This window comes from Rhincodon typus, chromosome 29 (genome assembly GCF_021869965.1).
Source record: "Rhincodon typus isolate 14 chromosome 29, sRhiTyp1.1, whole genome shotgun sequence".
Taxonomy (NCBI): Eukaryota; Metazoa; Chordata; class Chondrichthyes; order Orectolobiformes; family Rhincodontidae; genus Rhincodon; species Rhincodon typus.
The window spans coordinates 1,132,627-1,147,986 of NC_063360.1; the positions used below are offsets into that span (position 1 = coordinate 1,132,627).

Consider the following 15,360-nt stretch of genomic DNA (forward strand, 5'->3'; position numbering starts at 1 on the left):
AACCCCCTTCCCCTCCCCCATTTCTGAAGAAGGGTCTAGGCCCGAAATGTCAGCCTTCCTGCTCCTCTGATGCTGCTTGGCCTGCTGTGTTCATCCAGCTCTATACCTTGTTATATCAGACTCTCCAGCATCTGCAGTTCCTGCTATCTCTGAATCCATTATCCTATATTAGAATTGAATAGTTGATTAGAGTATACATTTGGAAGAAAACACAAGTCTGAGGGTTCAGATATATTTCTGAATAAACATTTAATACTTGCCTTTAGTTAAGAGGCTCAAACTAAAACAGATGCTACAGGTTTCTTGTAATTATAATCACACATGCAGCTCTGGGAATCTCCACAGCCAATGTTTAGCGATAACACAAGAAACCTAAAGTTCACTGGGCTCTTGTGTTACAGTGATAGTATCCCCACCTCTGGGCCAAAAGGCCTGGGGTCAAGTCCCATCTGGCACAGATGTGTATCATCACGTGTCCAAACATGTTGATTAAATATTTTATAATCAGAAAGTTCTTACCTTTCTCCATTTGTAGAGGAGATATCGAACTGAGGTCACCAAACTAGGAGAAACAAAACAAACAATATTAGAACTCCTTAGTACTTTGTTTCAGAATTGTAACTTAGAGAAATCTTCACATTCTTGTGATTGAATTTAAATTGACCAGCCGTTCTAAAATGAAAAAGAAAGGCACTTTAAAGGTCATGTCATTGACACCTGTCCCTTCAATTGAGGATGCCATCGACTCAGTCATGAGTTTCTGCTATAAACTTCATATGACTGAACAGACCAGTTCTCATTCTATACATCTTTGGGTCCATGGGGCAGGACGATCTGTGAGGTGGTGAGATGCGGAGAGCAGGATGTCTTGTACATATTTGTCTGTCCCCAAAAATCTTTCTTGGAACCTCAATTAAAAACTTTGTTGTAAGATTATTACTCAGATTAATTCTCTTCCCTCAAACTCAGTCCATTCATCTTCATTTACACACTGACCCTTGCCAGCACAATCTATAGATATGGGGGTCATAATCCACATAAATATCACTTTGCTGATCACTTACCTCTCCCATCACTGCAATAGGGGTCTCACCCGTCGCTAGGGCTACACGATGTTCTACCAGATAAAACATGTATTCATCATAAAGCAGCCGGATCAGGTGAAAGGAACCAAAGCTGGCAGCACTGCGTAAGGTCAGATCCCGAATAACCATGGAGCTGAAAAATGAAAGCATGACATCAGCACCTTTAAGCAAATAATGTCAAACATTAAATAGATCTCTTATTCAGAGTTCTGGTCAGGAGGAACAAAAGATAAGCAAATGTGAACATTTCTGAACCACTGGCATAGTTTCATTTTTAAACCATTAGGACTCTTTCCTTTGATGCCAGATGTTAATTCAGCCTTTTCCTTGCTCCCACAGAATCACAGAATCCCTACAGTGTGGAAACAGGCCCTTCGGCCCAACAAGTCCACACCGACACTCAGAGCATCCCACCCAGACCCATCCCCCTATAACCCACCTAATCCACACATCCCTGCACACTACGGGGAATTTAGCATGGCCAATCCACCTAACCTGCACATCTTTGGACTGTGGGAGGAAACCGGAGCACCCGGAGAAAACCCATGCAGACACGGGGAGAACGTGCAAACTCCACACAGAAAGTCGCCCGAGGGTGGAATCAAACCCAGATCCCTGGTGCTGTGAGGCAGCAGTGCTAACCACTGTGCTGCCCCTGATGCTGATGAATCTGCCTAGTTTATGATTCTCTGAACTCTCAACACTCTGACCGTGCACATTTTTCATGAGTATGCCCAGGTGGAACTGCAAAGCCGTCCTATTATAGGTGAGTATTCACACTCAAACCTGATCCTGTCCTCACCAAACATCTACATTATTCCAGAAACGGGCTGCTGCTGATCCTTTCTGCTAATCCCAAGGATCCTGAGACCTGTAGCACCGCTCAGCTCACACCGAGAGCTGAACCTAGCACCTTTGACAATTGTATGATTTGATTGCTACACGGATCACCCAATGAGGACAGATCACCAAGTCACCAGGCAGGAGCCAACTCATCATTAAGAATCCCTACAATCGCACATGGACATGAGCTATGCTGTGGAAATGCATTTGGAACAAGATCCTTTGATGCCTACAGACAGTGGATAGTCTTCGGTGTAACACAGTAAAACTAACATTTGGAGTTTAAAAAAGATCTTTAAATTTCACCTTAAAGGAAAGTAACCCATCAAATTATCATGGAAATTCTTCTGTGACTTTACATATTTGACATAATGATATGGAGTTTGGAGCTCTGTTGGACTGGGGTGGACAAGGTCAAAAATCACACAACACCAGGTTATAGTCCAACAGGTTTATTTGAAAATGCAAACTTTCTTGGCTCGGCTCCTTCTTCAGGTGTAGTGTGAGAAAGAGGGTATAAGACACAGAATCTATAAGCAGAAAGGTAACAACCCTAAAACTGGCTGCCTCTTGTTGAATCTTTAATCAGTTAGGAAGGAGAATACTGATTAAATTGCAAAATCCAGATACGTCTCAAGTCATTGCCCCGAGATAATTAAAGGTTCTATCAATGTATACAAGAGGTAACATCTCAGGTCAGACAATGAACTAGGGTCAGGTTTTATATTTTTTGAGCAAAACAGAATGTATCTGCAACTGCACAAACATCTTGGGTGAAATAATTCACGTGTGTGTCCGCCTGTGTGTGTGTGCGAAAGAGGGAGAGAGAGAAGGGAGGTGAAGAGAGAGAGAGAGAGGGAGAGAAGGGAGAGATTCAGAGAGAGGGAGAGGAGGAGAGAGAAAGCGAGAGAGACTGTGCGTGTGAGGGTGTGTGTGAACAAGACTTCTTTGCTACGCAGGACTTCTAACCTACACTATACACCAGATACACTGACGACCATTTTCTCCTTTGGTCTCATTGCAAGGAATCACTGAAACAACTACACAGTGATATCAACAAGTTTCATCCCACCATCAGACCTACCATGGACTACTCTTTAAAATCAGTCTCATTCTTGGACACACACATCTCCATCAGGGACTGACACCTCAGTACCTCATTCTACTACAAGCCCAAGGATAATCTCACAATTATGCATTTCTCTAGTTTCCACCCTAAATGTATTAAAAAAGTCATCCCCTACAGACAAGCCCTATGCATACACGGGATCTGTTTGGATGAGGGGGAATTTGACAGACACCTGAAGACACCCCCAAAGAAAAGGGATATGATCCTCAACTCATCGATCGTCATTTCCATCGTGCCACAGCGAAAAACCGTAATGATCTCCTCAGAAGACAGACATGAGATACAACTATTAGGGTATGCTTCGTCATCCAGTACTTCCCCAGAGTGGAGAAACTACGCCATGTTCTTCGCAGCCTTCAACTCATTATTGATGACAACGAGTACTGCAGCACAACCTTCCCTTCGCCTCCACTTCTCGTCTTCAAACAACTGCCAGACCTTAAACAGACCACTGTTCACAGTAAACGACTCAGCCTTCAGGATGACAATGACCACAACACCACACAACCATGCCATGGCAACCTCTGAAAAATACGTTGGATCATCGACATGGATAATACCGTCATGCGTGGGAACACCGCCCACCACGTACACAGCAGATACTCGTGGCTCGGCTAATGTTGTCTCTCTCATATGATGCAGACAAGGATGCCCTGAGGCATGGTATATTGGCAAGACCATGCAGACACTACGGCAATGAATGAATGGATTCCATGCAACGATTACTGGACAGGGTGTTCTTTCCCAGTGGGGGAACACTTGAAGGGTCAAGGATATTCAGCCTCCGAGCTTCAGGGAAGCATCCTCCATGGTGGACTTTGAGATGCACAATAATTCAAAACCACTGAGCAGAAGCTGATAGCCAAGTTCCGTACCCAAGAGGATGGCCTCAATCATGATCTTGGGTTAATGTCACACAACAGGGGATCCTACCACACAATGTACTCCCACACACACACACACGTGTACACACACACACATTCTCATACAAATTTGCACACTTACACAGGCCATCTCTCTCTCACACACACAAAAAAACTCACCCACACACACACAGACGCATGCGCAGTCTCTCTCTTTCTCATTCTCCCTCACACGCACACACACAGACACGGACATGCACATACACAGACACACACACACAAATTATTTGATCTAAGATGTTTGTGCAGTTGCAAATACATTCTGTTTTGCTCAAAAAGATAAAATCTGACCCTAGTTTAAAATATAGACAGATTCTAAGCAAGGCCTCACACTTAAAATACGTTGTCTAACCTAAGACGTCACCTTTTGTATACATTGATAAATCCTTTAATTATCTTGGGACAATGACTTGAGACAAATCTGGATTTTGCATTTTAATCAGTATTCTCCTTCCTAACTGATTAAAGATTCAACAAGATGCAGCCAGTTTTAGGGTTGTTACCTTTCTGCTTATAAATTCTGTGTCTTATACCCTCTCTCTCATACTACACCTGAGGAAGGAGCTAAGCTTGGAAAGCTTGTGTTTTCAAATAAACCTGTTGGACTATAACCTGATGTCGTATGATTTTTGATATCACACATGGTGACTTCTTGTTCATAAATACTTCAAAAATTAACACTCTTTGATGCAAAGGGGTAATCTCCCGTGTGACTTAGATAGAAGATTTATAGGAATTATTTATGTAAAAGCGCAGTCCTGTTTAGGGAAACCATTATAACATTTAGAATCCTGTTATACTTGGTGATCAGTTCCTGGTTCTGGAGCTCAAAAAGACTAGGATCTACAAAAGTTGTCCTTGCCCTTTTTGATATTAATGATGAGGATAATGATTCCCATCTGCCAGCAAATCTGTGAGAAGAAGAGACCCACAGTTAAAAATGAAGGAGGGCAGTTGGCAGAAAAGATTCAACAGGAAGCAGAGTAGAATTAGCAAGAGGGGGAGGAGAATCAAAGGGAGATTGGGTGAACAAACTTATTTAAAAAAAGGAAAAAAATTAATGTGCAATCACAGGAAAGCAGGAAAATGATTGTATGGTGACCAAGGCGAGGACCTGAATATTGAACAGTATTTGACATTTTGTAATGATTTGAAGTTGGGAAATTGTGGCAGGGTAGCTCTATTAATGGCGGATATCTTTAGTATGGTAGTATGAGATGGCTTTAGCTGGAAAGAGCAAGAAGTAGTAACAGTTTAGGTAGAGATAAGAGGTAGGAAAAGTAAGACAGCATTTAGAATATGACACAGGAGCAGATGTAGGCCTCTCAGCTCATCGAGCCTGCTCCGTTATTCAATGAGATCATGGCTGAGCTGATTATTCTCAACTCCACTTTCCCGTCATTTCCCCATTACCCTTGATTCCGTTACTGATTAAAAATCTGTCTGTCTCAGCCTTGAATATACTTAATGACTCAGCCTCAACAGCCATGATAAAGAATTCCACAGAATCACAACCCTCACAGAAGAAATTCCTACTCACCTCTTGTCTTAAATGTGTGATCCCTTATTTTGAGATTGTCCCATCTGGTCCTAGTCTCTACCACAAGGGGAAACAATCTTTTCGCATTTACCTTGTCAAATCCTTGAAGTATCTTGTACATTTCAATAGGGTCGCTTCTCATTCTTCTACATTCCAATGAGTTCAAGCCCAATCTACTCAACCTTTCCTTACAAGACCGTCCTTCCATACCAGGTACAAGCCTAGTGAACCCTCTCTCAACTGCCTCCAATACCAGTAAATCTTTCCTAAGACAAACTATTCACAGTATTCCAGCTGCGGTCTCGCTAGTGCCTTGCATAGTTTTATATAGCAAAACCTCCCTACTTTAATATTCCATTCTCTTTGAAATAAAGGCCGATGTTTCATTTGCCTTCCCTATTAGCCACTGAACTTGGATGCTAGCTTTTTCTGATTCATGGACAAGAACTTCTAAATCCTTCCGTGCTATAGCTTTCAGCAGTCTTTCTCAACTTAAATTAATATTCAGCTCCTCTTTTGTTCCTACCAAAGTGCATAACCTCACATTTCCCACATTATATTCCATCCGCAGTCTTGGTTATAACACATTCACTTTCCCCATCCAAGTCATTGAAATACGTATTATAAATAATTGTGGCCCCAGCACTGATCCCTGTGGCGCACTATTAGTTACAGGTTATCAGCATGAAAATGCCCCCATACTAACTTTCTGCCTTCTATTAGTTAGCAATCTTCTAACCGTCTTCTAACTAATTTACTACCTCCAACACCATGGGCTCTTGTCCTATTAAACAGCCGAATGTATAACATCTTATCAAATGTAGGAGTAGTTTATCTGCCCCTAATCAGGATCTATATTGTAGGACAGAATATACAGCAAGAAATAAATGGGGCATGTAAGAAAAGCACTGCAACAATCACAGATGATTTTAAACCACAAAAAAATTGTGCAAATGAAATTGGCAAAGGTCACCTATAAAATTAGTCCATAGAATATAGTTGGGATAATTTCTTAGAACAGAATGTTCTATTGCCAACTATGAAGCAGGTTATTGTAGATTTGTAATGTGCAATTGACAGATTAATTAATAACCTTATCTAAAGGAACACCTAGGTGACAGTATGGTAGAACTTCATGTTCAGTTTGAAGAGGAGATGTGCAGGTGTAACACTCGTGTTTTAAATCTGAATATAGATGATTATAAGAGTATGATGGCAGAGCTGGTTCAAGTGAACTTGGAAGCTAGGTTAAAAGTAGGAGAGTTGCAGTGGCAGACATTCAAGGAGATATTTAATAATGCTTAAAGATTTATTCGAGAAAGAAAAACTACTTGAGAAGGATGTATCATCAAGGAATCTAAGGATCTCATCAGATTGAACAAAATGTTGTACAAATCTGCAACCTTTAATGGTAGGTCACAAGACTGACTATAAGAAAACAAAGAGGGGAAGTGCATAGTATGACAGAAAGCTAGTTAGTAATTTTAAAAAAACCTCAGGTAGTCAGGATTTCCAGAAGTATTTAAAGAGAAAAGAGTAAGTAAAGCTAGTGTTGGTCCTCTAGCGAGAGAGAGCTTGGGGAATCTGTAATGAAAAACAAGGAAATGGTGAAGGCTTTGAATAGGTATTTTATGTCTGTCTTCACTCATAAAACTTTCCAAATATACATGAAAATCAAGAGGTGAACAGGATAGAGGAACCTAAAATAATCTCCATCAGGGAAGAACTTCCAGGAAAACAATTAGATTTAAAGGCCGACAAGTTCTCTGCGCCAGATGGCAGGAATCCCAGGGTCTTAAAAAGTAGTCATTGTATTGAGAGTGGATGCACTCGTTGTAATCTTCCAAAATTCCCTGGATATGAAAAAGTCACAGCTGATTATAAGATAGCTTTATTCCAAGTAAGGTCAGAGGCAGAAAGCAGGAAACTGCATGCCAGGCATTGAAACAGACTCTTTGGTCCACATAGTCCATGCTGGCCATGTTCCCAAACTAAATGAGGCCCACTTGCCCACTTGCTTTTGGCCCATATCCCTCCAAACCTTTCCTACTCCCGTACTTATCTAAATGTTGTAACTATGCTTGCATCCACTACTTCCTCTGGCAGTTCATTCCACACATGAACCACTCTCTGTGTAAAGAAGTTGCCCCTCATGTCCTTTTTAAAACTTTCTCCTCTCACCTTAAAAATATGCTGCCTAGTTTTGAACTTCCCTACCCTAGGGAAAGTATCCTTGCTGTTTATCTTATCTATGCCCCTCATGATTTTACAAACCTCAATAAGGTCACCCCTGAACCTCCTAGGCTCCAGTAAAACAGTCCCTGCCTGTCCACCCTATTTTTATGTCTCAGACCCTCTATTCCCGGTAACATCCTGGTAAATCTTTTCTGAACCTTCTCTAATCCTTCCTATAGCAGGATGACCAACCTCAACCTCAACACGACATCCCAACTCATATACTCAAAGGTCTGAGCAATGAAGGCAAGCGTGCTAAATGCCTTCTTAACCACCCTGTTTACCTGAGATGCAAATTATAACCTGATCCCCTGGGTCTCTCTGTTCTACGACACTACCTGGGGACCCTACCATGGGATTTTAGTAAATGTAACCTGCACAGAAAATTACATCTGCTGAGAGCCCAGGCTTCAGTAAAGCAAACGCCTAAAAAACCATTCCATACTAAAACTCCTGAAGCCACTAAAATAAACCTACTAGATATTCTGAGGGGTTCTTGAATTAATGCACTATCATCTACCCTGATCTCTATCCAGTAACTTCCTACTGCAATGGTGCACCCGTGCAATTGTCAACAGACAAAATCATGCTGCTTCTTGCATTCTAATAGGCTGCTGATACTCATCGTGAGCACTCACGTAAGGACTGACACCAGTGGACGTCTAGTCCAGCCTGAGAAAACAACTGCAAATACTTTTTTGACATATTAGAAATACTAACTTTGGCAATCAGAAAATGCATTCGAGATCCAGTTGGAAAAATCCCACAAACCAGAACTTAAATGAAACTACAAAAGCCTTCTAAATCTGAGGCAAGGTGAGCCGAAAGCAAACTATAGGAAGAGAAGTTTGGAGACATCAGCCATTTGAATCATTATCAATTAACCAGCGTAAGAGCATGAGAAGTAACATTCAATAAAAGATCGCAGAGTTGTTTTAATGTATTCAGTCAAATACATAATTTATCATTTTTTTTAAAAAAATGTATTTATATAGCACCTTTCACAACTTCAGAATTTCCCAAAATGCTTTTATAATGTAAGAAATGCTATATTCTATTTTCACACAGCAAGCTCCCACACACTACAATGATATAAAGACCAAAGGAGGTATTGGTGAGTGGATAAATACTGGCAAGGATAATGAGATGCACTCCCTGCTTTTGCATGAAGCATGGCCATGAAATTGTTCACCTGAGAGAGGCCTCAGTTTAATGCTGCATTGGAAATACAGACCTCATAATGCACTCTCTCAGCACCACATAGAGTAACGCTCAAAATTTTGTACTCAAATCTTACAGACTCTGTGTCAGAGACATAAACCTTCCCAAAGGTGGCACATCTGCTGGGCCTAGAAACAGAGCAGTAAAACTGTGAATCATTGATCATTGACTTGGAAGAACACATCACAAGCAGTTTCACCTCTGGAGGCACATAACTGAGAACATTGGAGAATCAACAGCAAATCTACTATGCTCCCAGAAAACATGCTTTTCAGACTTGGGAGAAAGCCAACAGCAGTGTAACTTAGGTTACAATGTCCCAAAAATTAGTTATTCTAACAACTGCCATAGGGAAATTGCTAGAATCAATTATGAAGGAGGTAAATAGCAGAATACTTAGAAATTCATGTGATCAGGCAGTGTCGACTTGGCTTTGTGAAAGGGAAATCATGTTTATTATAGTTTTTTGATGAAGTAACAAGCCAGGGAGATGAAACTGAACTTGTAGATGCCGATTTCCAAAAGGCATTTGATAAGGTGCCACATCAAAGGTTCCCCTTTTTCCACCTTGATAAGAACACAATTTGGGAGGTTACAAATTATCTTGCATACTTGGTTAGCAAACAACAAACAGAGAGTTGGGACAAATAAGTCTTTTTTGGGCCAAAAATCTGTTACTCATGGAATGTCACAGGGATCAGTGCGAGACTTTAACTATTTCAGTGACATGGACAAAAGTACTAAATGCACGGCTGCTAAATTTGCTGACAAAACCAATATAATAAGGAAAGTAAGTCATCACGAGGTGATATGGAGTCTCCAAAGGGATACAAACAGGTTAAGCGAGTGGATAAAGTTTTGGCCGGTGGACAATAACGTGGAAATATATGAATTTGTTCACTTTCGCAGCAGGAACAAAAAAGCAGAAAGAAAATGAAGACTGCGAACCTGGTGACACAAAGCAATCTAAATATCCTTATAGATGAATCACAAAAAAATAGATTATAAATACAGCAATTGATTAGGGAAGCAAATGGAATGTTATTGTCTATCGCAAGGGGAAATGGAATACACAAGTAGGGAATTTTACTGCAGCTGTATGTGGCCTACAGATACCATATCTGGAGTACTGAGTATCACTTTGATCTCATTTGGAAAGTGATATACATATAATTCCATTAGAAACAGTTCAGAGAAGGTTCACTCCGTGCATTTCTGGGTTGAAGGGCTTATCTCATGATAAAAAGTTAAACAGGTCAGATCTCCACCCACTGACGTTTAGAAGAATGAAAGTTGCTCTTATGAAATGTATAAAAGTCCTGAAAGAAGTTGACAGGATGGACACCCGCAGAATATTGTCGCAGACATACTCTCTAAACTACAGCATTTGTTTAAATGAGCGGGATTAGCACTGCTGCCTCACAACACCAGGGACCCAGGTTCAAATCCAGCCTCAGGTGACTGTGTGTGTGGAGTTTGCACATTCTCCCCGTGTCTGTGTCAGTTTCCTCCAGGCACTCTGGTTTCCTCCCACTGTCCAAAGGTGTGCAGGCTCGGTGGATTGGCCATGCTCAATTGCCCATAGTGTCCAGGTATGTGTAGGTTAGGTGGAATAGCCCTGGGAAATGCAGGGTTACAGAGATAGGGTAGGGAGGTGAGTGTGGATGGGACGCTCTTCAGAGAGTTGGTGTAGACTTGTTGGTCAAATGGCCTGTTTCCACACTGGGGATTCTATGAGCTGAGAAATTTTTTAAAAATCAGTCCGCCAATATGTTTATGAATAAGAATATTAAACAGACTAAACAGCTCTAAAGGCATTCAGTTAACTAACAGTTTAAAAAAGGTATGAGCCAGATTCTGAAAGAGGAAATAGATGAACATCTGCAAAGCTACGTAGCCCCAAGGCTACGGGGCCAAGAGCTGGAAGATCGGATTAGAATAGTTAGGTTGGTGTTTCCGACTGACACAGACTTGATAGGCTGAAGCGCCTTTTTCTATGCTATAGACTTTTATGACTCTAAAAAGAGATTCTGTTTTAGAACATCGATGTGCGGTGGAGATCCATTGGTAATTCCAGTGCCATGTGGGAGCATCAAGACATTTCATATGCCTTGATACAGTGGGTGTAGTGTACTGCTTGTGCTTGAACTTGATCTCAGATCAAATACAAAAAGTTGAGGTGGCAACGACGAAGAATGTGAAACTGGTAAAGAAAGAATATGAGAACAGAGTGGAGTTAACATGACAGGGATTCCAAAAGCCTGCCCAATGCATCCCACTAGGGCTGGACCCCTCTCAAGCCAAGTAATGTTCTTTGTAGTGACCAGTATTGGCGTAGTTATATTCCCTACTGACTCTTTTTGAAACCCCATCTGAGACATCTTGCCTGTTAATTTGTGTGTAACTGGGTCACATATATGGCTAAGCTAAGCATTAAGGAGGACGTCTAGCCCATCTTACCACTGAACCAGTGAATTCTCCACTCAAGGGTCTGATTGCTCTTGAATGATTCAAATTTTGTCTCCATTAGTCTAGCTGAAGACCATTCTACATAGTAGTCACTCTGCAAAGAACAGGTTCATAGCTCCAGCCCAGGGCCTACTTTTTATCAGTTTGTACCAACAGTCTAATGTCCTGTAGTTGTGATTAAATTTGATTCGCTATTTCAATTTCATTTCAACATTACAAACAGGGTTAACTCCATTAAGGTCTCTCTTATTTGGCTCCTTTTGAAATTGAAGAATTGTGCAATCATCCATCATAACTCCAGAGACAGGGCCTTTGGCTTCTCCTGACTCTTCCAAACCATTGATGCCTGTGTCTTCATAACTAGAACTGAGCACAGGATTCACGACAAAGCATTAAAGCACAATACAGCTTCAGCACTATCACTGGTCTATTGATCTGATAATAACATTTTGTTAACTTCCTTCCTTGCTACACTGCAGTGACTGAACACAGTCTTTCCAGTTCCTAGATCTTCTTCAGTCTTTTCCCCTTAAAGTTCAAAACCGTCAAAGTAAGTCTTCCATCATTTCTTTCCATTATTCTGCAATTATCAGTTAGGGGTTTCACCCGTTGTAATTGTGTCTACATGCAAATATTATCCAGTTATTCTGCAATTCTTCAGCTGTCTTGCTAGTTTAACATAAATAGCTCAAAAGAGAGGTAATTGTTAGCTTACAAACCTGTAAAAAGACCATTTTAGCAGGAACTGGCGGGCAGCCTTAGGGAAGCTGGGGCTGCCTTCATGTGGTTTCAGGACTTGATTCACTACATTATCAAGCCAGGATGCCCATTCATCGAGGGAGCTCTGCTGTTGTAGAGTCATCTTAAAATCCTGCTCCAATCGTTGCACCATTCCCTCTTCACATTGACAAACCCAGGATGCTTGTTCCTGTTACAATAAAATCGAAGAATAATTGACCTGATTTACAACTGCTATATTACTCAACCATTGTTGGCTCGCCTGTATCTTCTACATTCCCTCTAAAAGATACATTTCTCCATTCTGTTCTCATATTGTTACACAGAATTACATGGCACATACAACACAGAAACTGGATTTTGGACCAAGCAGTCATCATTGCCAGTGTTATACCTCACTTGAGGATTCTCCCATCTTTCCTCATCTAAACCTGTCCTTTATTCTCTTTTTCGTCTTGTGCTTTTCTAACTTCTCCTTGAATGGATCTCAACCATTTGCTGTAGTAGCAAGTTCTTTATTTTCATCATTCTTTAGGTTTTTCCCAAATTCCCTATCAGGTATCTTGGTGACTATTATATTGATGGCCTCTAAATATGCTCCACCCTACAAGAGGAAACATTCTCTTGGTATCCACTCCATCAAAATTTAATCCTTCTTTAGATCAGCCTGCAGACTTTCCTTCTAAACCTGTCAATCTGTTCCAGATAGATTCACTCACACATTTATGGGATCATCCTTGTAAAATCTTCTCTCCACCCTTTCCAGTCTTTCTATCCTTTTTATAACACGGTGATCATAACTGCACACACAAATCTGAGGAGTCTAACTGAGGTTTGATGTAGATTTAACATAAACTCCCTACTTTTCAATTCTATCTCTCCAGAAATATGCCTGGCTTGCTTTTTTTGATGGCCTTGCTAACCTGAGGCACAATATGAATGCTTGGTGTATTTGTACTCAAAAGATTTCTACACCATATAGACTCTCACCTTCCAAATTAGAAGTGATCTCCCTAGTCATTCTATCAAAACATTTATTTTGTGTTGGATTTCATTTGTCAATTATTTGCCCATTCTGTTTCTGATTCAAAAGTCTGATGGTCAATGTAAATTGTGAATAGCAGTCATCCCAGCACTGATCCTTGTGGAACCCCAGTTCCCACTTACTGCCACTCTGAATAACTCTACTCAAATTTGCTGCTTTTGTCTTGAAACCAGCCAGCTATCCATTCTGTCAGTTGTCCCCTGACTCCACATTCTTTGGTACTCATCTGTCTATTTTGGGGCACCTAACCAAAGTTCTTTTGAAAATCCAGATAAATTACATCTATTGCATTATCATTGTCTACTTTCTGTATTACCTCCTCAAAATAGAATTCGATATGCTGTCTCTTCACTATTAGATTCTCATTTCTAGGTGACCTTCTATTATCTCCTTTAGTAAGGATTCCATTATGTTTTCCATCCCTGCTGTTGCTCTCACTGGTCTATGATTCCCTGGACATGTTCTGTTCTAAATATAGGAATTACATTAACTATTCATCAGTCTTCTGGAACTACCTCTGTTTCTGATGTATTTTAAATCTGAATAGTAATGAATGCCTTTGCCATCTCGAGAATTCCCATATGCTTTTAAAAGACACAGATTCAATCATCTGGACCAGATCTTCATCCTTTCAAGCTTGTTTAGTTTATTCAGCTTATTTCATTTTTATTCTACATGCACTTACTCATGGCATTGAATTGTGAGATGAGCAATATCTAACTATTCCCTCTCCCTGGTAAATACCAAAGCAAAATAATTATTTAATATTTCCGTCAACGTTCTGTCATTACCCATTGTACTATTCTATCTATTCTATAATGGCCATAATTCCATCAACAACTTTTCAAAAAGTGATACATTCATAAAATAATTTTATACTTTATGTTCCTTGATTAAATTCATGGTTCCTCTTCACTATTCAATTGTTTTTTTGATTTGTCTTTGAAAGCTCCCTGATTGTGATCTCTGCTGTCAATGTTCTTATGAGATGCCTCTTGCATAAACGTTAACTGTTGCCTTATGACTATAGTCATCCATGGAATTGCATGAGTGATTAGTTTCTTATCTCCATTTGGTAGAGTATACTTTTCTTGTTCTCATCTTATATCATTGATTGCTAACGTTACAGACATAGAAACATTGAAAATAGGAGCAGGAGTAGGAGGTTCAGCCCATCCAACCACCTCCACTTTTCAACGTGGTCATTGCTAATCAGCTCTCTTAATGCCGTACTCCCCCTCTCTCCGTATAACCCTTGACATCTTTAGCCTTGAGGCTAGCCATATAAACACAGTGTCTACAAGAGGAAGTTAGAGACTAGAAATACTGCAGTGAGTAACTCACCTCCTGATTTGCAAAACCTAGTCCACTATCCACAAGGTACAAGTAAGGAGTGTGATGGAATACTCTCCACTTGTCTGGATGAGCTCCAACAACACTCAAGAAGCTTGACACCATTCAAGACAAAGCAGCCCTTTGGATTGGCACCACATCCACAAACATTCACTCTCTACACACCTGATGCTCAGTAGCGGCAGTGTCCACTGCAGAAATTCACGAAGGCTCCTTCCAAACCCATGGCACAACTATCTAGAAGGATGAAGGCAGCAGATGTATGGAAACACCATCGCCTTCAAGTTCCCCTCCTAGTTATTCAGTTTCCTGACTTAGAAATATATCACTGCTCCTTCAGTGTCGCTGGGTCAAAATGCTGGAAATCCCTTCATAACAGCATTGTGGGTCTACCTATGGCGTATGGACTGCAGCAGTTCAAGAAGGCAACTCATCACCACCTTCTCAAGGATAACTAGGAATGGGCAATAAATGTTGGCCGAGTCAGCAATAATGATATCCCACAAATGAATTAAAAACAAAATTAGTGACTACCTCCAGAGCTTTCTGTGGCAGAGAATTCCACAGGTTGACTACCCTCTGACAGAAGAAATGTCTCCTCTTTCCAGTTTGAAATGTTCAATGTGCATCCTGAGACTGTAACCCCTTCTTTCCCCCATCCAGGGGAAACATACTGGCATTGAGGTAGTCCATAAAAGGTTCACTAGGTTGATTCCAGACATGGGGGAATTTTTGAAGAGAGGTTGAGTAGTTGGATTTGTACTGATTGGAGATTAGAA

The 15,360-nt window shown here is 40.7% G+C and overlaps 1 protein-coding gene across 1 annotated transcript in view; it reads right to left on the reverse strand.

The window, feature by feature from the left end:
- Positions 1-15,360, reverse strand: part of rfx2 (regulatory factor X, 2 (influences HLA class II expression)) — an 87,879-nt gene that overhangs the window by 5,960 nt on the left and 66,559 nt on the right. The window contains exons 12-14 of the mRNA XM_048613877.1: positions 12,165-12,373; positions 1,065-1,218; positions 520-562 (exon numbers count right to left, since the gene is read on the reverse strand). Of these exons, the coding sequence (XP_048469834.1) occupies positions 520-562; positions 1,065-1,218; positions 12,165-12,373 (406 nt within the window). The remainder of the gene's footprint in view (positions 1-519; positions 563-1,064; positions 1,219-12,164; positions 12,374-15,360) is intronic.